At 43.1% G+C, this 23,526-nt stretch overlaps 1 protein-coding gene across 1 annotated transcript in view; it reads right to left on the bottom strand.

The window, feature by feature from the left end:
* Positions 1 to 23,526, bottom strand: part of LOC135515936 (cadherin-like and PC-esterase domain-containing protein 1) — a 76,060-nt gene that overhangs the window by 40,776 nt on the left and 11,758 nt on the right. Inside the window, exons 2-6 of the mRNA XM_064939812.1 lie at positions 21,165 to 21,327; positions 13,290 to 13,387; positions 12,658 to 12,739; positions 10,794 to 10,878; positions 10,496 to 10,652 (exon numbers count right to left, since the gene is read on the bottom strand). Of these exons, the coding sequence (XP_064795884.1) occupies positions 10,496 to 10,652; positions 10,794 to 10,878; positions 12,658 to 12,739; positions 13,290 to 13,387; positions 21,165 to 21,327 (585 nt within the window). The remainder of the gene's footprint in view (positions 1 to 10,495; positions 10,653 to 10,793; positions 10,879 to 12,657; positions 12,740 to 13,289; positions 13,388 to 21,164; positions 21,328 to 23,526) is intronic.

Here is a 23,526-nt window from a genome sequence, read left to right as displayed (position 1 = left end):
AAAGTTGCGCCCCTAAGTTCTCTGCAAAGTCAATATGCACGATGATCTCCTCTTTCCGCAGATTCTCTTTTAATTCTCTCAGTTTGGAGTATTGGTGTCGAACGTTGTACATGCGTTTCCCCAACTTCTCTTTCAATCCTTTGGAGAAGTCCTCCAGTTGAATATGCACTGTGCCACATACCTTTTCTTATACTGTCAATTGTACAGTGACCTTCTCCATGTTTCCCTCTTCAGCTTTGTTTTTCCACTCAAACCACCATGTCTGCTCACCAGCATCAAAGTCAGATGTTTTAAGCTCTTTGGCTTGGCAAAGGGAGCACTGTGTACATGCACTCTTTCTTCAGGTTCTCACAGCACAACGACTCAATAAGGTTCTCATTGTTGCTGCAGCTAATCACTTTGCGATGCTGTAGTTTGTCTGCCATGAACTGGAGGTTGGCGTGGGTTTTGCAGAGACATGTGTCCCTATCCCGGACTGTTGCCTCTGAACAAATCCAAATTCTCTGTTTGCAGCTTTGACCAGGCCATACTTTCTCAGGATGTTGCCTCTGAGCATTTTTGAGGCCACTTGTTTGTCCTTGGCACTGTGCATTTTTTAAAATACTTTTGCTTTAACTCTGCAATGATGGCATTTTGAAACAATAAAATCCTTCTCAAGTTCTTCGGAGTTCCCTTCGTTTTCTGTTTTATCTTTGTCTTTAGGGAATCTTTATCCATTTTCTTCATCGGTTGATAATACCTTTTTTAGTATATCTCAGTTTTCCGTTATGCTTTATCAGGTTTGACATTTGTTTTTGAGCGACCTCTTCCAACCTTTTTCCCTTCAGCAAGTATTAGACTTCTCATTCCTGTTGCACATGATGAGGAAGGGGTATCAGGGCGTGCATCAGGGCAGGTAAGTTAGGGGCAAATATGATGGCCTCATGTTCTGGCTGCAAGTCATCTGGCGACTAAGGTGTTGCGTTGCCTGATAGGTAGGTCTCCATTGCAGCTGTTCTCTTTAAAGTTTGTCTTCTATTCTGTTGGTTGCATTTCAATTCTTGCTTTGTAAGCTCAGAGATAGATAGCACTTCTCCCTTCTCTTTTTTCTTCCAGTATCTCTCCCTGTCTTTTTGTAGATGTTCCTAGTGTTGTATAGGATCATTTTTTATTTTGTTTCTATGTCTGTGACCTCTGTGCTGTTTTATGTGGCATCTTCTAAAAACAAAGAAAAATACTACTTAAGTTTTCCAATAGTGCACACCCTGGAGCATTTTCTAGACTAAAGCTATTTAAAACATGATTAAATAAGCCTAAAGTAAAAAGTAATAACATAATGGATTTGTCATTTCCACCACTTCCTGTCATTTCCAACACAGGTAAGGTTGTGATGGAAATTACGCTCCTGCTGTTTTTGGAGAAAAATTTGACTGCTTAGCGTGCTTTGTCCAGTATTATAACTAGCATATGGTTTACACTAAATACATCAAATATATTTGAAAAATCAAAATTCCACCACAAATTAAAGAAATTGTAGCCTGTTTGGAAATGACTGACAATAAAACATATTCTCTACACAAGCAATATTTACCTAGATTTTTCTTCAACTTCTGGACACAATACGTTTCCATGGTAACTAAATGAACATTCTCTTGACAAAACATTATTAACCTATTTAATCACATAGGTCACTAAAAAACGGTTTCAGTTATAAGGCTCTAAAAATGTTACTGAATGATCTATCAATGCATTTCCAGCACATATTGAAATAATAAAGGGTCTCAATGAATGATGTGCAGTGTCACATGTTTAGTGTAAATTGTCACATGACCAGAGCCGTTTACTTCCTGGTTGCACCATGAGAAGAGGATGGCTGCATCAAAGCTCCCAAACAAAAGGTTAGTGAAGTATGTTAAAATAAAGTTAGGACAAAGTTTTTTGGTACACATCATCTTTAAGGTGTCTAGTTTTGATATATGCATTTGCAATTACTCAACTTTGTTCAGTGTGGTCATAGAATGTGTAAACATGTTGACTGCAACAATAGTGACCGGCGGGATAACACAGTGCATCTAGGTATACACATAGTTATACACATACATAGTTCTTGTTTTACCTAACCTTCTACTCTGTTCTTTCTTTTAGTTTCACTTTGAGTCAAGTTCTGGATATGTTGGATCTAGGTGACTGCCCAGACAAGGCATGCAACATTGCAGTTATCCCTCAAAATGAGAAAGATGCTGTCCCGAGTGATTGTGATAGTGATGGGTCAGATATGGACTATGGACAGGCCATTTGCCAGCCAGGCTGTTGAATGCATATGCTGAACCTATGCAAACAGATCATGACAGGAACAACGTTATCAGTGATGATGACCTACCCCTCACCCCCCCCCATCCACAATCTTCCCCACCCCCCTCCATTGTTGATAATGAAGAGCCAAAGGTCTCTACCCGCCAGAGGATCCAGTCAGAAGAGCCAAGAACCTCTACAAGCCAGAGGGGTCAGCCAGAAGAGCCAAGGGAAAAGCTGCAGGTGGTCAAAAATAAAGATTGAAGGTTCAAATGATTGAAGAGGCCTGCCACTGATGTGATTCCAAAACACATATTATACAGCCCAAATATGCAAAAGTTTGGCACGAAACCACTGGGCCATGGAAGGAGATCTTTACTGGCTGCTACTGTTGAAGATCAGGCAAGATATGACAAAGCTTCTCACTGGCCAATCAACACGATGCACCGGATCCAGAGAAGTCGTCATTGTGACAAACGTACTACCTATGCATGTGAGAAATGCAAAGCGCCACTGCACATTGGGTGCTTCAAGATATACCATGGACAGTAGAAAAGGAGATAAGAGCGAATGAAAAAGGGCTGTAAAAGACATGAAAAGAAAAATAGAAAAGTCGATAAAGGGTGAGGAGAAGCAGTACAACGGACTCTAGGAAGAAAAGAAAAGTCAATAGAGGAGAAGCAGTACAACGGACTCTAGGAAGAAAAGAAAAGTCGACGAAAAAGACAATCAAAATGACTGAAATGTCTTTGGAAAAGAAGGTCAATTGATTCAAGGCATCCTGTATGACAGTAGGTCTGACTGATCGTAGTTCAAAACAGTGATGCACAAACTAATCTTGCACTTGGTTCTGAAGCCTAACTCTATGATATATATATCTATATATATATATATATGTGGGGCAAAAAAGTATTTAGTCAGCCACCAATTGTGCAAGTTCTCCCACTTAAAGATGAGAGGCCTGTAATGTTCATCATAGGTACACTTCAACTATGACAGACAAAATGAGAAATAAAATCCAGAAAATCACATTGTAGTATTTTTTATTTATTTATTTGCAAAATATGGTGTAAAATAAGTATTTGGTCACCTACAAACAAGCAAGATTTCTGGCTCTTACAGACCTGTAACTTCTTCTTTAAGAGGCTCCTCTGTCCTCCACTCGTAACCATGCAAGATCTCTCCCCGTGGGGTCAAAATTATCACAAGAGAGGTGAGCAAAAATCCCAGAACCACACGGGGGGACCTAGTAAATGACCTGCAGAGAGCTGGGATCAAAGTAACAAAGCCTACCATCAGTAACACACTACGCCAACAGGGACTCAAATCCTGCAGTGCCAGACGTGTCCCCCTGCTTAAGCCAGTACACGTCCAGGCCCGTCTGAAGTTTGCTAGAGAGCATTTGGATGATCCAGAAGAAGATTGGGAGAATGTCATATGGTCAGATGAAGCCAAAATAGAACTTTTTGGTAAAAACTCAACTCATTGTGTTTGGAGGACAAAGAATGCTGAGTTGCATCCAAAGAACACCATACCTACTGTGAAGCATGGGGGTGGAAATACCATGCTCTGGGGCTGTTTTCCTGCAAATGGACCAGGACGACTGATCCGTGTAAAGGAAAGAATGAATGGGGCCATGTATTGTGAGATTTTGAGTGAAAACCTCCTTCCATCAGCAAGGGCATTGAAGATGAAACCTGGCAGGGTCTTTCAGCATGACAATGATCCCAAACACACTGCCCGGGCAACAGAGAGGCTTCGTAAGACGCATTTCAAGGTCCTGGAGTGGCCTAGCCAGTCTCCAGATCTCAACCCCATAGAAAATCTTTGGAGGGAGTTGAAAGTCTGTGCTGCCCAGCAACAGCCCCAAAACATCACTGCTCTAGAGAAGATCTGCATGGAGGAATGGACCAAAATACCAGCAACAGTGGGTGAAAACCTTGTGAAGACTTACAGCAAACGTTTGACCTCTGTCATTGCCAACAAAGGGTATATAACAAAGTATTGAGATAAACATTTGTTATTAACCAAATACTTATTTTCCACCATAATTTGCAAATAAATTCATAAAAAATCCTACAATGTGATTTTCTGGATTTTTTTTCTAATTTTGTCTGTCATAGTTGAAGTGTACCGGTGAACATTACAGGCCTCTCTCATCTTTAAGTGGGAGAACTTGCTCAATTGGTGGCTGACTAAATACTTTTTGCCCCACTATATATATATATATATATATATATATATATATATATATATATATATATATATAAAATTGTATTTTGTTCAGTGTAGGCCTCTACTCTCTATGTGTTAATAACTGGGTTGGGATTTATAAGTACTTTGATAACTGCATAGGAGAAATATGTTATTTCAGTATACGTAACATTATCCCACCGGTCACAATTGTGACCGACCATAAAACACACTTTTTCACCTACTTTTCCATTAAAATTTCAAAAAAAGAATGATTGATTACCTCAAAGAGTTATTAATGACACTTGATTTGGATATTTTCATGTCTGGGAAAAATTTGGGATTAAATGGGTTAATGAGGAATTTTCCCTCAGTGGTGAAAATGATACCACTACCAAAGGACAGGTATATTTTGTGTAAATAACAATATAAAGGGCATACTCTCAGTAAATATTGAAATAGATTTGATTTAATTGACATAATGTGTAATTATTCATGTTTTCTCATAGAAAAACATAGTAGAAGCTCAAAAGCCTGGGTCAGGGACAAGGGCAAAACAGTGAAATTGAGGTATAAAATGCATCTGAAAAGTAGCTAAAATACTTGATAGAGGCGTTGGTAAAATATATGGGGTGATTGGAGTGTGAACTTCACATATAAAGAATAAAAACTATACATTTTTTTTAAATAAAATCCCCCAAATTGACCCTGAGGACATAGAAGTTCCCATAGTTGCAGAATTACCCGGATACACGAACAAACAGACACTGAACACTATTAATAGGGCCTTTTAAAGGGGACTGGAAGTCTCCGGAGACAACAACATCATAATGGCAGTAGGATCAGGATGTTCAGAGCTCCAGATATTTGGCATGGTTTTGGTCATCTGGTGACTCAGCTACTGTGAATTACAGAGACACGTAGGAGATGTTAACGAGAGGTTAACTAGTCAGAAGAGATATGAGATTGGATAAGAGTCGATAGTTGATTGGAATAACAGAGTGGAAAGTTGGGTTATTGGAAAGGAACACTACAGTTTACTGTGTTTCTGCCAGGGAGAGACCGTTTTGGCAGTAGTTTCGTGTATGTGTGTGTGTGTTTGCACATGCTCCAATATTTTAGCATGTTTACGACTAAAGAAGCACAAAAACAACACGAGGCCTGAATGTAACTTTAAGAAATAACTGGAGAAAATAAATAGCTAAAACATTATGTTCCCTTAAAGCTATATATCTAATCTATCCATTATACTGCATGTGCAGTCAGAGTGTATCCACTTGGCCTGTTTGCAGCACAGTGTGAATTGAAAGCCCTAAGTGAATTTATGAGCAATATGCTAGGAACGCACTTAGCCAGCTACCACACAACCCTCCACTACACAGCTGTAACAGCCTAATCAACATCACATGGAGAAAATACGCAGGGCAAACATTCTGGAAAAACAAGAGTTTTCTAAGAGGCATAGCTCAAGATCTGTACTGTTTACTGTAGGTCCAGCTATATCAAGAACTCAGGGCTACATTCAATAAAGTAGGTTATATATATATATATATATATATATATATATATATATATATATATATATATATATATATACATATATATACCCTATTTTATTGAATATAGCCCTACACAAACACTACCGTTCAAAAGTTTGGGGTCACTTACAAAATGCCCTTGTTTTTTAAAGAAAAGCACATTTTTTGACCATTAACTTTAAATTGATCAGACATACAGTATAGATATTGTAAATTACCATGGTAGCAGGAAAAGGCAGATTTTTAATGGAATATCTACATAGGAGTACATTAAATAGTACCTGCAAAAAATGCTGGCCTTCTAGGTAGAGTTCCTCTATCTGTGTTATTTTGCCCATCTTAATCTTTTATTTTTATTGGCCAGTCTGAGATATGGCTTTTTCTTTGCAACTCTGCATAGAAGGCCAGCATCCTGGAGTCGCCTCTTCACTGTTGACGTTGAGATCGGTGTTTTGCCAGTACTATTCAATGAAGCTGCCAGTTGAGGACTTGTGAGGTGTCTGTTTCTCAAACTAGACACTAATGTACTTGTCCTCTTGCTCGGTTGTGCACCGGGGCCTCCCACTCCTCTTTCTATTCTGGTTAGAGCCAGTTTGCGCTGTTCGGTGAAGGGAGTAGCACAAAGTGTTGTACGAGATCTACAGTTTCTCGCATGTAATAGCCTTAATTTCTCAGAACAAGAATAGACTGACGCGTTTCAGAAGAAGGTCTTTGTTTCTGGCTATTTTGAGCCTGTAATTGAACCCACAAATGTTGATGCTCCAGATACTCAATTAGTCTAAAGAAGCCAGTTTTATTGCTTCTTTAATCAGGACAGCAGCTTTCAGCTGTGCTAACATAATTGCAAAAGGGTTTTCTAATGATCAATTAGCTTTTTCAAATGGTAAACTTGGACTAGCTAACACAACGTGCCATTGGAACACAGGAGTGATGGTTGCTGATAAATGTAGGTATTCCATTTTTTTTAATCAGCCGTTTCCAGCTACAATAGTCATTTACAAAATAAACAATGTCTACACTATATTTCTGATCAATTTGATGTTATTTTAATGGACAAAATATGTGCTTTTCTTTCAAAAACAAGGAAATTTCTAAGTTCTAAGTGACCCCAAACTTGACCCCAAACTTTTGAACGGTAATATATAACTTTTGAACGGTAATATATACGGTAATATATATATATATATATATATTGCCAGTAAAAAGTTTGGACACACCTACTCATTCAAAGGTTTTTCTTTATTTTTACTATTTTCTACATTGTAAAATAATAGTGAAGACATCAAAACTATGAAATAACACATATGGAATCATGTAGTAACCAAAAAAAGTGTTAAAACAAATCAAAATAGATTTAATATTATAGATTCTTCAAAAGTATCCACACTTTGCCTTGATGACTGCTTAGCACACTCTTGGCATTCTCTCAATCAGCTTCATGAGGAATGCTTTTCCAGCAGTCATGAAGGAGTTCCCACATATGCTGAGCACTTGTTGGCTGCTTTTCCTTTACTCTGCGTTCCAACTCATCCCAAACCATCTCAATTGGGTTGAGGTCGGGTGATTGTGGAGGCCTGGTCATCTGTGACAGCACTCCATCACTCTCCTTGGTCAAATAGCCCTTACACAGCCTGGAGGTGTGTTTTGGGTCATTGTCTTGTTGAAAAACAAATTATATTCCCACTAAGGGCAAACCAGATGGGATGGCGTATCGCTGCAGAATACTGTGGTAGGAATGCTGGTTAAGTGTGCCTTGAATTCTAAATAAATCACAGACAGTGTCACCAACAAAGCACCTCCACACCATCACGTCTCCTCCTCCCATGCTTCATGGTGGGAACCACACATGCAGAGATCATCCGTTCACCTGCTCTGCGTCTCACAAAGACATGGCGGTTGGAACCAAAAATCTCACATTTGGACTCATCAGTCCAAAGGACATATTTCCACAGGTCTAATGTCCATTCCTCGTGTTTCTTGGTCCAAGCATATCTCTTCTTCTTTGGTAGTGTTTTTTTTGCAGCAACAAGACCATGAAGGCCTGATTCACGCAGCCTCCTCTGAACAGTTGATGTTGAGATGCGTCTGTTACTTGAACTCTGAAGCATTTATTTGGGCTGCTATCTGAGGTGCAGTTAATTTCAATGAACTTACTCTCTGCAGCAGAGGTAACTCTGGGTCCATCCCTGTGGCAGTCCTCATGAGACCCAGTTTCATCATAGCGCTTGATGGTTTTTGCGACTGTATTTGAAGAAACTTTCAAAGTTCTTGAAATTTTCCAGATTGACTGACATTCATGTCTTAAAGTAATGATGGACTGTTGTTTCTCTTTGCTTATTTGAGCTGTTCATGCCATAATATGGTCTTGGTCTTTTACCAAATAGAGCTATCTTCAGTATACCACCCTTACCTTGTCACAACAAATCTGATTAGCTCAAACGCATTAAGAAGTGAAAAGAAATCCATAAATAAACTTTTAACAAGGCACACCTGTTTATCGAAAAGCATTCCAGGTGACTACCTCATGAAGGTGGTTGAGAGAATGCCAAGAGTGTGCCAAGCTGTCATCAAGGGAAAATGTGGCTACTTTTGAGGAATCTAAAATATTAAATATACTTTGATTTGTTAACACTTTTTTGGTGACTACGGTACATGATTCCATATGTGTTGTTTCATAGTTTTGATGTCTTCACTATTATTGTAGCAGTAAAAATAAAGAAAATCTCTGGAATGTGTAATTGTGTCCAAACTTTTGACTAGTACTAATATATATATATACACACATATATACACACACACACACGTGCACAGTTGAAGTCAGAAGTATACATACACTTAGGTTGGAGTCATTAAAGTTCACATTTCAACCACTTCACAAATGTCTTGTTGGCAATCTATAGTTTGTGCATGACGAGTAATTTTTTCAACAATTGTTTACAGACAGATAATTTCACTAAATCACAATTCCAAGGGGTCAGAAGTTTGCATACACTAAGTTGACTATGCCTTTAAACACCTTGGAAAATTACGTCATGGTTTTAGAAGCTTCTGATAGGCTAATTGACATAATTTGAGTCAATTGGAGGTGTACCTGTGGATGTATTTCAAGGCCTACCTTCAAACTCAGTGCCTCTTTGCTTGACATCATGGGAAAATCAAAAGAAATCAGCCAAGACATTAGAAAAAAATTGTAGATCTCCACAAGTCTGGTTCATCTGTGGGAGCAATACCGCTCAGGAAGGAGATGCATTCTGTCTCCTAGAGATGAACGTACTTTGGTGCGAAAAGTGCAAATCAATCCCAGAACAACAGTAAAGGACCTTGTGAAGATGCTGGAGGAAACAGGTACAAAAGTATCTATTTCCACAGTAAAACGAGTCCCATATCGACATAACGTTCTGCCCCTGAACAGGCAGTTAACCCACTGTTCCCAGGCCGTCATTGAAAATAAGAATTTGTTCTTAACTGACTTGCCTGGTTAAATAAAGGTAAAAAAAAAATAAAAAATAAATAACCTGAAAGGCCGCTCAGCAAGGAAAACGCCATAAAAAAGCCAGACTACGGTTTGCAACTGCACATAGGGACAAAGTTCTTACTTTTTGGATAAATGTCCTCTGGTCTGATGAAACAAAAATAGAACTGTTTGGCCCTAATGACCATCGTTATGTTTGGAGGAAAAAGGGGGAGGCTTGCAAGACAAAGACCACCATCCCAAATGTGAAGCACGTGGGTGGCAGCATCATGTTGTGGGGGTGCTTTGCTGCAGGAGGGACTAGTGCACTTCACAAAATAGATGGCATCATGAGGTAGGAAAATTATGTGGATATATTGAAGCAACATCTCAAGACATCAGTCAGGAAGTTAAAAGCTTGGTCGCAAATGGGTCTTCCAAATGGACAATGACCCCAAGCATACTTCCAAAGTTGTGGCAAAATGGCTTAAGGACAACAAAGTCAAGGTGTTGGAGTGACCATCACAAAGCCCTGAACTCAATCCTATAGATAATTTGCGGTCAGAACTGAAAAAGCGTGTGCGGGCAAGGAGGCCTAAAAACCTGACTCAGTTACACCAGCTCTGTCAAGAGGAATGGGCCAAAATTCACCCAACTTATTGTGGGAAGCTTGTGGAAGGCTACCTGAAACATTTGGCCCAAGTTAAACAATTTAAAGGCAATGCTACCAAATACTAATTAAGTGTATGTAAACTTCTGACCCACTGGGATGTGATGAAAGAAATAAAAGTTGAAATAAATAATTATCTCTATTATTATTCTGACATTTCACATTCTTAAAATAAAGTGGTGATCCTAACTGACCTAAAACAGGGAATTCTTACTAGGATTAAATGTCAGGATTTGTGAAAAACTGAGATTAAATGTATTTGTCTAAGGTGTATGTAAACTTCCGACTTCAGCTGTAGATCACATTGAATATAATGCATTTACAACCCCAGATACCTGGTGAACAGATTAGATTGATTAGCGTCCTCAGTACCTGTGTGGTGTGGCTGTCCGTGTCTTCGTTTGTCCTGACCAGGCCCGTGTGATGAAGGAAGGCTGTGAGCGGCGTTACCGAGGTGACCAGGACATAAACCGTCACCATGGCAAAGAGGCCAGGGCTCACCAAGTTAAGTGTGGTGATAGCTGGGTTCCTAAGGGAAGGGAAAACATCAACAACGATAACATTAGCTAAGAAAATCAAACCCATTTATTTCAACTATAGACCCCTGCACATAATTGAGCTGTCAGTTTCGACTAAGGTAAACGTGTTATTACTGGCAGAGTTGACTGACCAATCACCATGTGCCACACGATGAACATCTCCCAGCTTGGGGAGGGGCGATCCACAGGCAGATGGATTGATGGGTAATGCCAGGCCTGAAACAAAACATGGTTCCAGAGGATCACACACACAAGTGATGAGAGACAGTAATCTGTAACTAGTGATGACAAAGACGGTTGAATTGATCATCTATCCTATACTGTCACAAGGGGTTGACATCAGGGCCATTTTCCGAGGTGGAGTAGAGCAGTTCCTTTTTTGCTGAGTTTGCATTCCTTGTGCTGGTTATGAGTTATGAAATAGTAGAGCAGCTGTGTGTGTGTCCTTGCCTAATAAGTGTCAACCCCTGTACATGTTATGCTTTGCATATCAACAGCCCACTGGGTACAGATGTCAATTCAACGTCTAATCCACATTGGTTCAACGTGATTTCCTTGAAAGGACGTGGGAACAACGTTGATTCAACCAGTGTGTGCCCAGTGGGAGGGAGTGAGAGTGTGTTGTCATTATCTGGCACCGTACTACTAATGAAATGTCCCACTGGTGGAAACATGGCGCCAGTAGAGAGAGGGTGTGTGTTCTAAGGCCCAAATCACTATCAGTCCTGGGCATGATCCAAACTCCTCTCACATTCCTCGGACTCAAATCATTGGCCAGAGAAGGATGAACAAAGCACTCAAATTTGAATCCGTTCTACTGGTAATCCACATCCCTCACATACGATATCTGAATCACAATCTAACGTTCAATATTTCCGAGTTCTAATGGAGCTAGACTAAATCTGAAAGACAGAGGAAATCAAACAATACTATATTCCCTGAAACCACACAAGACCCTGAATTAGGCCCAAACCAGGAAACAGACCCCCCTGCCCGTCCTCTCCTCCTGTACCTGAGACATGGCAGTGATTGTTGGTTGTGCCTGTGTCAGTCAGATTCACTCTGCCGTTTGTAAGATAAATGATGTTCTCAAACAAAGGGTGGGCAGAGACCTGGGTCCTGGTCTAAGGAAGAGGGGTGGGCAGAGACCTGGGTCCTGGTCTAAGGAAGAGGGGTGGGCAGAGACCTGGGTCCTGGTCTAAGGAAGAGGGGTGTGGGCAGAGACCTGGGTCCTGGTCTAAGGAAGAGGGGTGTGGGCAGAGACCTGGGTCCTGGTCTAAGGAAGAGGGGTGTGGGCAGAGACCTGGGTCCTGGTCTAAGGAAAGGAACCTGGGTCCTGGTCTAAGGAAGGGTGTGGGCAGAGACCTGGGTCCTGGTCTAAGGAAGAGGGGGGTGGGCAGAGACCTGGGTCCTGGTCTAAGGAAGAGGGGTGTGGGCAGAGACCTGGGTCCTGGTCTAAGGAAGGGGGGTGGGCAGAGACCTGGGTCCTGGTCTAAGGAAGAGGGGTGGGCAGAGACCTGGGCCCTGGTCTAAGGAAGAGGGGTGGGCAGAGACCTGGGTCCTGGTCTAAGGAAGAGGGGTGGGCAGAGACCTGGGTCCTGGTCTAAGGAAGAGGGGTGTGGGCAGAGACCTGGGTCCTGGTCTAAGGAAGAGGGGGGTGGGCAGAGACCTGGGTCCTGGTCTAAGGAAGAGGGGTGTGGGCAGAGACCTGGGTCCTGGTCTAAGGAAGGGGGTGGGCGAGAGACCTGGGTCCTGGTCTAAGGAAGAGGGGTGGGCAGAGACCTGGGGGACCTGGGCCCTGGTCTAAGGAAGAGGGGTGGGCAGAGACCTGGGTCCTGGTCTAAGGAAGAGGGGTGGGCAGAGACCTGGGTCCTGGTCTAAAGAACGTTTCTTATTGGACAAGTCTCCCCATTTCAGTCAGTTGTCTTCAGTTTGGTGTATAATGAACACGGCCCAGATATCGTGTATCACTCAGCGCTCCACCTGTAGACTCACCTGCTAGCCGGCTGTCTGTCTGGAAGCGACAGAGCCCATCCACATCAGAGAAGGCCCCCACCAGCCCAGGTATCATGTTGACCTGAGGAGATGACAGATGGGATACAGTGGATCCAAAGGCAACAAATTAAAGTTAGTGGACTTGTTTGAAGTTGAGGCCAGAGGACTTAGCCAGGTCCCAGATCTGTTTGTGCTGTCTTGCCGACTCCTATAGACCATAGTACTAGCAACAAACAGATCTGGGACAAGGCTAAGGATGGTCCTATGCGGTCTGATGTTATAGGATGTTAGTGTTATAGGAGGGTGTGTAAAGGAGAGAGGGAGAAGGGAATGTGATGTTTGTTGTTGGAGGAGTTCACTGTGTGTTTTCCTGTCGTGTTTGAACTGAGATCCACCATCTCAGGACAGAGCCGTTTTCAATGAATTCTCTCTCGGAAGCCGACTTAGTCCTGGCTTCTAAAAATATTTTCTAGAAGAATCTCTGGGTGGATCTGATTTCTACACAACCATCATACCCATGTCGGTCAACAATCCGACATGGGGTAACATTCCCACACAGGTCACCAATGTTCCCGTATGAGACAACTTTCCAGTTGAGCATTCCCGTACAGTGTGTGTGTAGCTGGTCTCACCCTCTGATGGGGCTGCAGATGGGAGAAGGACACTTTCCTCAGGCAACTCTTCTCTGAACCGCTCAGACACACCAACACACTCCACTCCACACTGCCACCTGGGAGAGAGGCAAATGAGAGGGAGCGGATAAAAGTAAGCATCTTGTACAAATAAATGAAGCTTTGGAACCATACCAAATACGCTGCTCCAACTGTGTGAGGTAGAGAGAGAGAGAGAGAGAGAGAGACAGAGAGAGACAGAGAGACACAGAGAGAGACAGAGAGAGACAGAGACAGAGAGACAGAGACAGAGACAGAGAGAGAGACAGAGAGACACAGAGAGAGACAGAGAGACACAGAGAGAGAGAGACAGAGAGACAGAGAGAGAGAGAGACAGACAGAGAGGCAGAGAGAGGCAGAGAGAAACGGAAATAACAGAAATTGAGAGAGGGAGAGAGAGAGAGAAACATCTGGTAGCGATTGTACAGCCAGTATTTGGAGAGGAGAGGAAACGTGGTGTTTTTGGCTAGAAACATGGCTGTTTTGGTCTCACTGTTCTGAAGCATTGAGAATAGGAGGAGTGACTTAACAGCAATTATGGCAGCCTAGAGATGAATGGATAGTAAGAACCTTACCTTTGTGTGTGTGTATGTATATATATATATATATATATACACACACACACACACACACATACATACACATACATGCACACCTACACCTGAGTATATATACAGAGAGAGATTAAGTGTGTGTAGTGTTCTTTGTAACCTATAATCATTGCTTTCAGGTCTTGCAACAGCTCCCATATCAGCCTGCCATTGGTCTAAATTGACCCTGATACAGCCCAGAGCCTCAGACCTTCAGAACAGAGTGCACACACACACACACACACACACACACACACACACACACACACACACACACACACACACACACACACACACACACACACACACACACACACACACACACACACACACACACACACACGGATAGTCCAAAGGGAGTAAATTTGATTAATTCAATAGAAAATTGGGTGCTGCCATAGAGTTACATTAGAAGTGCCCATCCAAGAAGGCTCAAGGTCATTGGCCTCAGGTAAAATGACGTCAAATCACGTTATATCTACCGTCGCTTTGATTGGACTCATCATGTCAACATCAGACTCAGAATCTTAGCTATGAATCATGAATCAAGTTGACAATCTACTGGCAAATCCTTTTCAATCCTTGTCAAATGAAGATAAATAACAAAAGGTAAATCATAGATAAAATGGATCGTTGATCATCGGCCACTGGACATAAACATTACACAACAAGACATTTTTAACAATGAGTGGTTTGGAAGGAATCCGTGGCTAACTGCAAGAATTGCAAAGCAATCACGAGCCTGATATTCAATGGATTGGGTGCGTGGTCCAGGTCTGGGTTTAAGGGTCTCTCTTTCAAGCATAAAAGGATAAACATTCAACATTGGCCATGCTGTCAATCCACCATGGCTTCTGTCGCGCTCAAAACAACTGGAAACTCAGAACTGAGAAATCTCAGACTTAAAGACAATAGGGAACTCGTGAAAAAAAATAGCTCAGACTGGGATACGTTTTGAACGGTCATCCAACTCGGAACTCGGGCCTCTATCTAGAGTTCCGACCTGAAGATCACTGACGTCATGATTCAAACTTGTTTTTTTTCGAGTCCCCAGTTGTCTTGAAAGCACCATAAATCCAGAGATGCCAGAAATTTGTCACGAATGACCGTCGCACCATCTGGGCACAAGTGGGCCACCAAGTGGGCACAACAAGGTGAGTCCAAAATGATGTCTTGTATGCTGCTGCATAAATTATGTAATATGCCAGGGAGATATGTATACTGTAGCTAAGTAATAAACTCAGCAAAAAAAGAAACGTCCTCTCACATCAACTGTGTTTATTTTCAGCAAACTTAACATGTGTAAATATTTGTATGAACATAAACAAGATTCAACAACTGAGACATAAACTGAACAAGTTACACAGACATGTGACTAACAGAAATTGAATAATGTGTTCCTGAACAAAGGGGGGGTCAAAATCAAAAGTAATGGTCAGTATCAGGTGTGGCCACCAGCTGCGTTAAGTACTGCAGTGCATCTCCTCCTCATGGACTGCACCAGATTTGCGAGTTCTTGCTGTGAGATGTTACCCCACTCTTCCACCAAGGCTCTTGCAAGTTCCCGGACATTTCTGGGGGGAATGGCCCTAGCCCTCGCCCTCCGATCCAACAGGTCCCAGACGTGCTCAATGGGATTGAGATCTGGGCTCTTCGCTGGCCATGGCAGAACACTGACATTCCTGTCTTGCAGGAAATCACACACAGAATGAGCAGTATGGCTGGTGGCATTGTCATGCTGGAGGGTCATGTCAGGAGGAGCCTGCAGGAAGGGTACCACATGAGGGAGGAGGATGTCTTCCCTGTAACGCACAGCATTGAGATTGCCTGCAATGACAACAAGCTCAGTCCGATAATGCTGTGACACACTGCCCCAGACCATGACGGACCCTCCACCTCCAAATCGATCCCGCTCCAGAGTACAGGCCTCGGTGTAACGCTCATTCCTTCGATGATAAACACAAACCCAGTCATCACCCCTGGTGAGACAAAACCGCGACTCGTCAGTGAAGAGCACTTTTTGCCAGTCCTGTCTGGTCCAGCGATGGTGGGTTTGTGCCCATAGGCAACATTGTTGCCGATGATGTCTGGTGAGGATCTGCCTTACAACAGGCCTACAAGCTCTTAGTCCAGCCTCTCTCATTTTTTTGTGGACAGTCTGAGCATTGATGGAGGAGTTGTGCATTCCTGGTGTAACTTGGGCAGTTGTTGTTGCCATCCTGTACTTGTCCCGCAGGTGTGATGTTCGGATGTACCGATCCTGTGAAGGTGTTGTTACACGTGGTCTGCCACTGACAGGATGATCGGCTGTCCGTCCCTTCTCCCTGTAGCGCTGTCTTAGGCGTCTCACAGTATTGACATTGTATTTTTTTGCCCCGGCCACATCTGCAGTCCTCATGCCTCCTTGCAGCATGCCTAAGGCACGTTCACGCAGATGAGCAAGAACCCTGGACTTCTTTCTGTTGATGTTTTTCAGCCAGTAGAAAGGCCTCTTTAGTGTCCTACGTTTTCATAACTGTGACCTTAATTGCTTACCATCTATAGGCTTTTAGTGTCTTAACGATTGTTCCCCAGGTGCATGTTCATTAATTGTTTATGGTTTATTGAAAAAGCATGGGAAACAGTGTTTAAACCCTTTACAATGAAGATCTGTGACGTTATTTGGATATTTATGAATTACCTTTGAAAGAGAGGAACCTGAAAAAGGGACGTTTCTTTTTTTGCTGAGTTCACTAAGTGTACGTTGTGTAGTAAGCTGTTAGGAGCCCATGTGCCTAACTCGAATAATTTGCTCCCTTTTCCCCTCATAACTTAGCCTACTGTTCTGACTTGCTGGTGCACATTTAGTCTATAGCCTGTTTTAGAAAAATGTCATAATCGAATATTGTAAGAGCTTTCCTTGTCTGCTTATACAGTGGGGCAAAAAAGTATTTAGTCAGCCACCAATTGTGCAAGTTCTTCCACTTAAAAAGATGCGAGAGGCCTGTAATTTTCATCCTAGCTACACTTCCAACTATGACAGACAAAATGAGAAAAACAATCCAGAAAATCACATTGTAGGATTTTTAATGAATTTATTTGCAAATTATGGTGGAAAATAAGTATTTGGTCACCTACAAACAAGCAAGATTTCTGGCTCTCACAGACCTGTAACTTCTTCTTTAAGAGGCTCCTGTGTCCTCCACTTGTTACCTGTATTAATGGCACCTGTTTGAACTTGTTATCAGTATAAAAGACACCTGTCCACAACCTCAAACAGTCACACTCCAAACTCCACTATGGCCAAGACCAAAGAGCTGTCAAAGGACACCAGAAACAAAATTGTAGACCTGCACCAGGCTAGGAAGACTGAATCTGCAATAGGTAAGCAGCTTGGTTTGAAGAAATCAACTGTGGGAGCAATTATTAGGAAATGGAAGACATACTGTACAAGGCCACTGATAATCTCCCTCGATCTGGGGCTCCACGCAAGATCTCACCCCGTAGGGTCAAAATGATCACAAGAACGGTGAGCAAAAATCCCAGAACCACACGGGGGGACCTACTGAAAGACCTGCAGAGAGCTGGGACCAAAGTAACAAAGCCTACCATCAGTAACACACTACGCCAACAAGGACTCGAATCTTGCAGTGCCAAACGTGTCCCCCTGCTTAAGCCAGTACATGTCCAGGCCCGTCTGAAGTTTTCTAGAGAGCATTTGGATGATCCAGAAGAAGATTGGGAGAATGTCATATGGTCAGATGAAACCAAAATATAACGTTTTGGTAAAAACTCAACTCGTCGTGTTTGGAGGACAAAGAATGCTGAGTTGCATCCAAAGAACACCATACCAACTGTGAAGCATGGGGGTGGAAACATCATGCTTTGGGGCTGTTTTTCTGCAAAGGGACCAGGATGACTGATCCGTGTAAAGGAAAGAATGAATGGGGCCATGTATCATGAGATTTTGAGTGAAAGCCTCCTTCCATCAGCAAGGGCATTGAAGATGAAGCGTGGCTGGGTCTTTCAGCATGACAATGATCCCAAACACACCGCCCCGGGCAACGAAGGAGTGGCTTCGTAAGAAGCATTTCAAGGTCCTGGAGTGGCCTAGCCAGTCTCCAGATCTCAACCCCATAGAAAATCTTTGGAGGGAGTTGATAGTCCGTGTTGCCCAGCAACAGCCCCAAAACATCACTGCTCTAGAGGAGATATGCATGGAGGAATGGGCCAAAATAGCAGCAACAGTGTGTGAAAACCTTGTGAAGACTTACAGAAAACATTTGACCTCTGTCATTGCCAACAAAGGGTATATAACAAAGTATTGAGATAAACTTTTGTTATTGACCACATACTTATTTTCCACCATAATTTGCAAATAAATTCATTAAAAATCCTACAATGTGATTTTCTGGATTTTTTTTTCTCATTTTGTCTGTCATAGTTGAAGTGTAGCTAGGATGAAAATTACAGGCCTCTCTCGTCTTTTTAAGTGGGAGAACTTGCACAATTGGTGGCTGACTAAATACTTTTTTGCACCACTGTATGTTCCCTTTATTTACCCTACGGTTCTGACTTGGTATACAGGGAGAATACTGTAAGAACAGCTCATGTTCTGAATTCTGTCACTGTACAATTCAAAAGTGCTGAACAAATAGGTATATTGACTACATCAGTCCTAGTTCGCTCTTTAATGTCTTTATCAAAATAAAGGGTTTCCTCTTATCTGCCCGTAGTCCCCTCTTACAATACTTTGTACATCTCAATTATCAGTAGCAACCCCACCAAGATTTACATGCTAAAATCACCACTGCCAATAGAATGTCATCTTTTGGACTATGGGGGAAAGTAGATTGACATCGGCTAGTGCTTTTGCTGTTCGTTACTCATCTTGTTGGCTGACGAAAAGTAAATGTGGACACTTCTAACATTTTCAATATGCGCCTCGGAATTTGATAAGGACGCTGCATCCCCAATATGTCGGTCTTCACTTGTAGCCTACTTCGGTGCTGCGATGCCTGTGAGAAGGATCCGTTCACGGGCATTGACTAATAAGAATTCAAATATCAGAGAGAGCACGTGAGTGAGGTGCTTCAGGGTAGGCTACGGTGATTGGCAGTCGGGAGAAGGGAATTATAATTATTATATTCAGCCCAAGGGCACAACGGCCAAATTGGTTGCAAGGGATACATTACTGCCTAAGAAGGGGGCATCGACAGCCATGGCCGCCGATGCCATCAGAGAATTTGAGCCTTGACACACAAGCACGCACAGTCCGCTGGGAGACTGAAAAGGCCCTCAGAGAAAACAACAACAGTAACTGTAAATGCCAATCTCTGTCTCTCTGTTTGGGTTGGCTTGAGTAAACAGGAAATGATTGGCTCCCTCTAATCTGATGCATTCGAGCCAATAAGAGACTAACACAATTAGGGCTCATCAAATTAAAGATCTCGACTCTTTCTTCCAGGAACCCTACCCTTTCATTCCAGTACACTCCAGTTTTAAGGCCCTGATGTAGATCAGACAAATCCATTATATGGGAGACAAGGATGAAATTTTCTGTCACACACGTAGCATACCTTGGCAATGACACAGGCAGTGTCCCAATACTGTTAAATGGCTCAATTCCTTGTCTCCTCCACAAGCAAAGGCCAGCCCTGCGAATGACACAGGCATTTCCCAATACTCTTAAACATTCCCCATTCCTTGTCTCCTCTTTCCATAATAAATACGCACATGTGCAAGGACTGAATATGACGCTTTTATGGGACACTTTTAGGACACAGTCCTAAAGACATTTACCAGGCCCATGCTATTCAGTTTCTGGGCTGGTAAAGTCATTAAGGGTGTTGCTGTTTACCTAACGACTTGCTAGGTTCTTTGATCAGGGTGACCAGAGCCCCAGTGTGGTCTACAGGCTGACCTGTCAATCATCACACTGATGAGGTGAGTGACAGCTGGGCATTCTGACACACAAAGCCTGACCCCTGCGACCTGGCAATACTTTCCTCTTGATAGTAAACCCCAGAAGACACACACACACACACACACGGACATAACACACATACTTAGAGGCACATGCACACATAACTGTCTGCACACATACCTGTCTGCACACACACACAAACACATAAGTAATCCTTGGGGCTAGTCTTACTAGTGGAGCCGAGATTTATGACCCTGAATGACAAGGGTAGTTTAAACATCTGGTCTCCTATAAGTGTCCCTCTCTATTGCTCTCTCCCCCTCTGCCTTCCAGCTGAACTAGCCACATGGTATTTCTATGCTGAGCTCCAAGGATTTTCCAGTAGCGTCCTTCACTGGGTCACTGGAATACCATTCTCATTTTCCTACTCCATACACACTCACACAGCCTGGGCCAGACAGAGGGAGAGATTACAGAAAGAAAAAAATAAGACAAGAAGGAAATCTTGCCTTATTCATCCGTCTTTTTCTGCAATCCATCAATCTTATTTTGTCTGACTTGGATGGGTGTGTACAGTCAAAGGCGGTGTGGGGAGAAGGGGAGCGGGGGGGGGGGGGGTTAGTGAGCCCTAAAAAGGACAGTAAAGGACAGTAAACCCAGCAGGGGGTGCAGACCAGGCTCTGTAGCTGTTAACCTTTAAACCTCTTCCCACCCACCTGCCTGGCCAGAGCAGCAGGCCTCTCTCACACTCACACACCTCTGTTAACCCTGCTCTAATGCCTGAGTCTGTACGTCATGAGTGACTGGAATACAGCTGTGCGTGTGTGGGTATGCACGCAAGTCACTTGCCTGAGGACAAATAGCTAGTGAATGAAGCCATTCTGTGTATACTTCCTTTCTCCTCACTTGACGAGGTGAAGCACATGTACATGGAATAAGTGAATAATGGATTGTTTGTGTATGTGTGCAGGAACAGACTGTACCGTACAATATACTATTTATCTATCAGCTTCTACCTCCCTGGGACCCTTTCCACCCATTCCTTGCCTCTCATCCCCCTCCCTCCCTCCCTCCCCCCATCCTTCCGTCTTAACTGTAAAACCTGCTCACCTCTCTTTATCTTACCCTAATCTCTCCATCCTGCATCTCTTGATCCTTCTTCTCCTCTTTCCTCCCTCTCCTCCGAACCTTTCTTCCACCTTCCCTCTCACCACTCTCGCTCACTGCAATCTTTTCTCAGTGCTAGCCGATGCTGTTGAAAAACATTTCCCTTCACCCTCCATCTCTCTATCCTTCCCTCCCTCCTTCCCTCCCTCACCTCCATCCCTCCCTCCATCTCACCGTTGTCGTGTCTCAGGGCGGTGTTGGTCTCGGCGTATCGGGACAGGCTGACCTCGTAGCCTCGCTGCTCCAGGATCCGCTGGAACAGCTGGACCTCTGTATCCGCGGCTACGTGCTGACCCGTCAAGACGATGGCCCGCGTGACCTGATTGGACCCCTTGACCTGAGGAAGAGGGGGGAGAGAGGGATGTTCAATATCAACATATAGAGAGGTCACTCCAACAACATTGCTGTATATTTATATGCAATACAAACAAAGACCGTACAGACAGTACATGATGCCAAAAGTGACCATTTCCTGGCAGTTCATATGGAACTATTTCTCATTTTAATCCTATTTGTATTTACATTTTTTATCACACCTTTATTTAACTAGGCAAGTCAGTTAAGAACAAATTCTTATTTACAATGACGGCCTCCCTCGGCTAAACCCTAACAACGCTGGGCCAATTGTGTGCCACCCTATGGGACTCCCAATCACGGCCGGTTGTGATACAGCCTGGAATCGAACCAGGGTCTGTAGTGACGCCTCTAGCACAGAGATGCAGTGCCTTAGACGCTGCGCCACTCGGGATCCAGAATGTATTACCGGCACTTAAACAATGCCCCCCATAAACGATTGAAAAGGGCATCAAAACAGTGAACAGAACAACCCTATAGCACTAGGGAGTAGAGCCTGAGCCAAACAAGCTTAAACCCTTAGCGAGTGAGAGAGAAACCAGTTGTGAATGATTAGGCTGACAGAGACATATGAAAGCTATGTAGCTGCTCAGCTCGCTCTGTTTACACAACCCTGGGCTGGATAAGCTGGATAAGGATAGCAGCAGGATCAAACTGTGATGGCTGGGGCAGGGGTGAAGGTAGGGAGGGGAGGGGAGATGGAGGGTAGGAGAGAGAGAGAAAAAGTTAATCTCCTTTGGTAAAGGAGAGGGAGGGCAGTTTTTACTATATAATTTCTGAAGTAGAGGGACTTTTCTTTCAGAACTGTTCGCCCCTCCCTCTCCGTTGCCTGCTCATTCATTTGTCTCTCTATCAGTCTCTCTCTTATCCCTTTTTCCTTTTCCTTTGAATTTCGCTCTCCGGTCTTTCTGTCTCTCTCGCTCTCCATTCGTCTCCCCTCCCTCTCTTACCCTTCTCCCTTTAAATCACTCTCTCCAGTCTCTCTCTCTCCCCATACCATTCCTCTCCAGTCTCTCTATATTCTCTCTTTCGTTCCTCTCATTCTCCCGAGGCCTATGGTGGCGTGGCCTGTAAACGTTTCCATCTGGGAGCTGCAGGCCACATCAGAGGGAACGTCACAAGACCCCCATAACTACAACAAGTTTCTCTACCCTCCCATCTTCCTCCAACCAGCTCCACAGAATCCTTTCCACCCTCTAATACACCCACAGCCCCATTCTCTCTCCACCTTCCAATACTTACACTCCACCTTTCCATCCTCTCTTCCCCCAGATACTAATCTCAAACATGTAAATATTCCACAGTGCTCATCCTGCTGCCTCCCTGCCTGCCAATCCGCCATGGCCCAGTTCAAACACAAACATAATTATTTCATTAGGAGATTCCCCAAATTGGGATCCTAGGCCTAGAACTTTTTTTGTGTTCTTTAATTTTTCTTCCTCTCCCTCATTCCCTTTCTCCCTGAGTAATAACAAATACACTCCATCACCCCTTCCTCCTCCTCTCTTCTTCCTCCAGCAAGGAAGGAGCGAGTTTACAGTTGGCCCATAACACAGAGTGAAATATTAGAATAATATTACTTTAATAAGCGGGGAATCGAATCAAGGTGTTTATACAACAGAGGCAATCCTCTGAACAGCGCACCTTCAATATAATACAGCGCACCTTCAATATAATCCGTAGCCGAGAGGGACTCATATTAAACACACTCATAAACAGTTTATTTGGCAGAGTGAGGGAGAACCACTGCTGGGGAAATTATGTTTGTATTGATTAAACTGTTTTGGTATACACAGCACACAGCCGCGAGCTCAGGTTTACCGAGGAAATTGCTTCCACTTTTTCATTTGGTAACTGATTTGATGAGCAAAGAAGTTTGTATCAATACTGCATAATGTGTTGTGTTATGTGTTGTGTTGTGAATACAGCCGATTTATGATGTATTCATGTTAAGTTTACCAATGGTTAACAAACTATTTACTAAAGGTTTATAATGAGTTTACAAGCAGCCCTTAAAATTAAGAGTTCTCCATGTTTTCTAAAAATGTCCTTATCTGCCAGTGCTGACATCACCAACGAGAAAAAAAATACGGACCCCACTCCTCATCCCCATGACGACCCTGTGATGGACAGTGGAGCCCCTCTAGCTGTCAGAGGGGCAGTAGCATTGAGTATACAGTAT

The sequence above is a fragment of the Oncorhynchus masou genome, chromosome 27 (genome assembly GCF_036934945.1).
Source record: "Oncorhynchus masou masou isolate Uvic2021 chromosome 27, UVic_Omas_1.1, whole genome shotgun sequence".
In the NCBI taxonomy this organism is placed as follows: Eukaryota; Metazoa; Chordata; class Actinopteri; order Salmoniformes; family Salmonidae; genus Oncorhynchus; species Oncorhynchus masou.
Note: the sequence above shows the minus strand (reverse complement) of the source record. Positions and strands in the feature narration are given on the sequence as shown.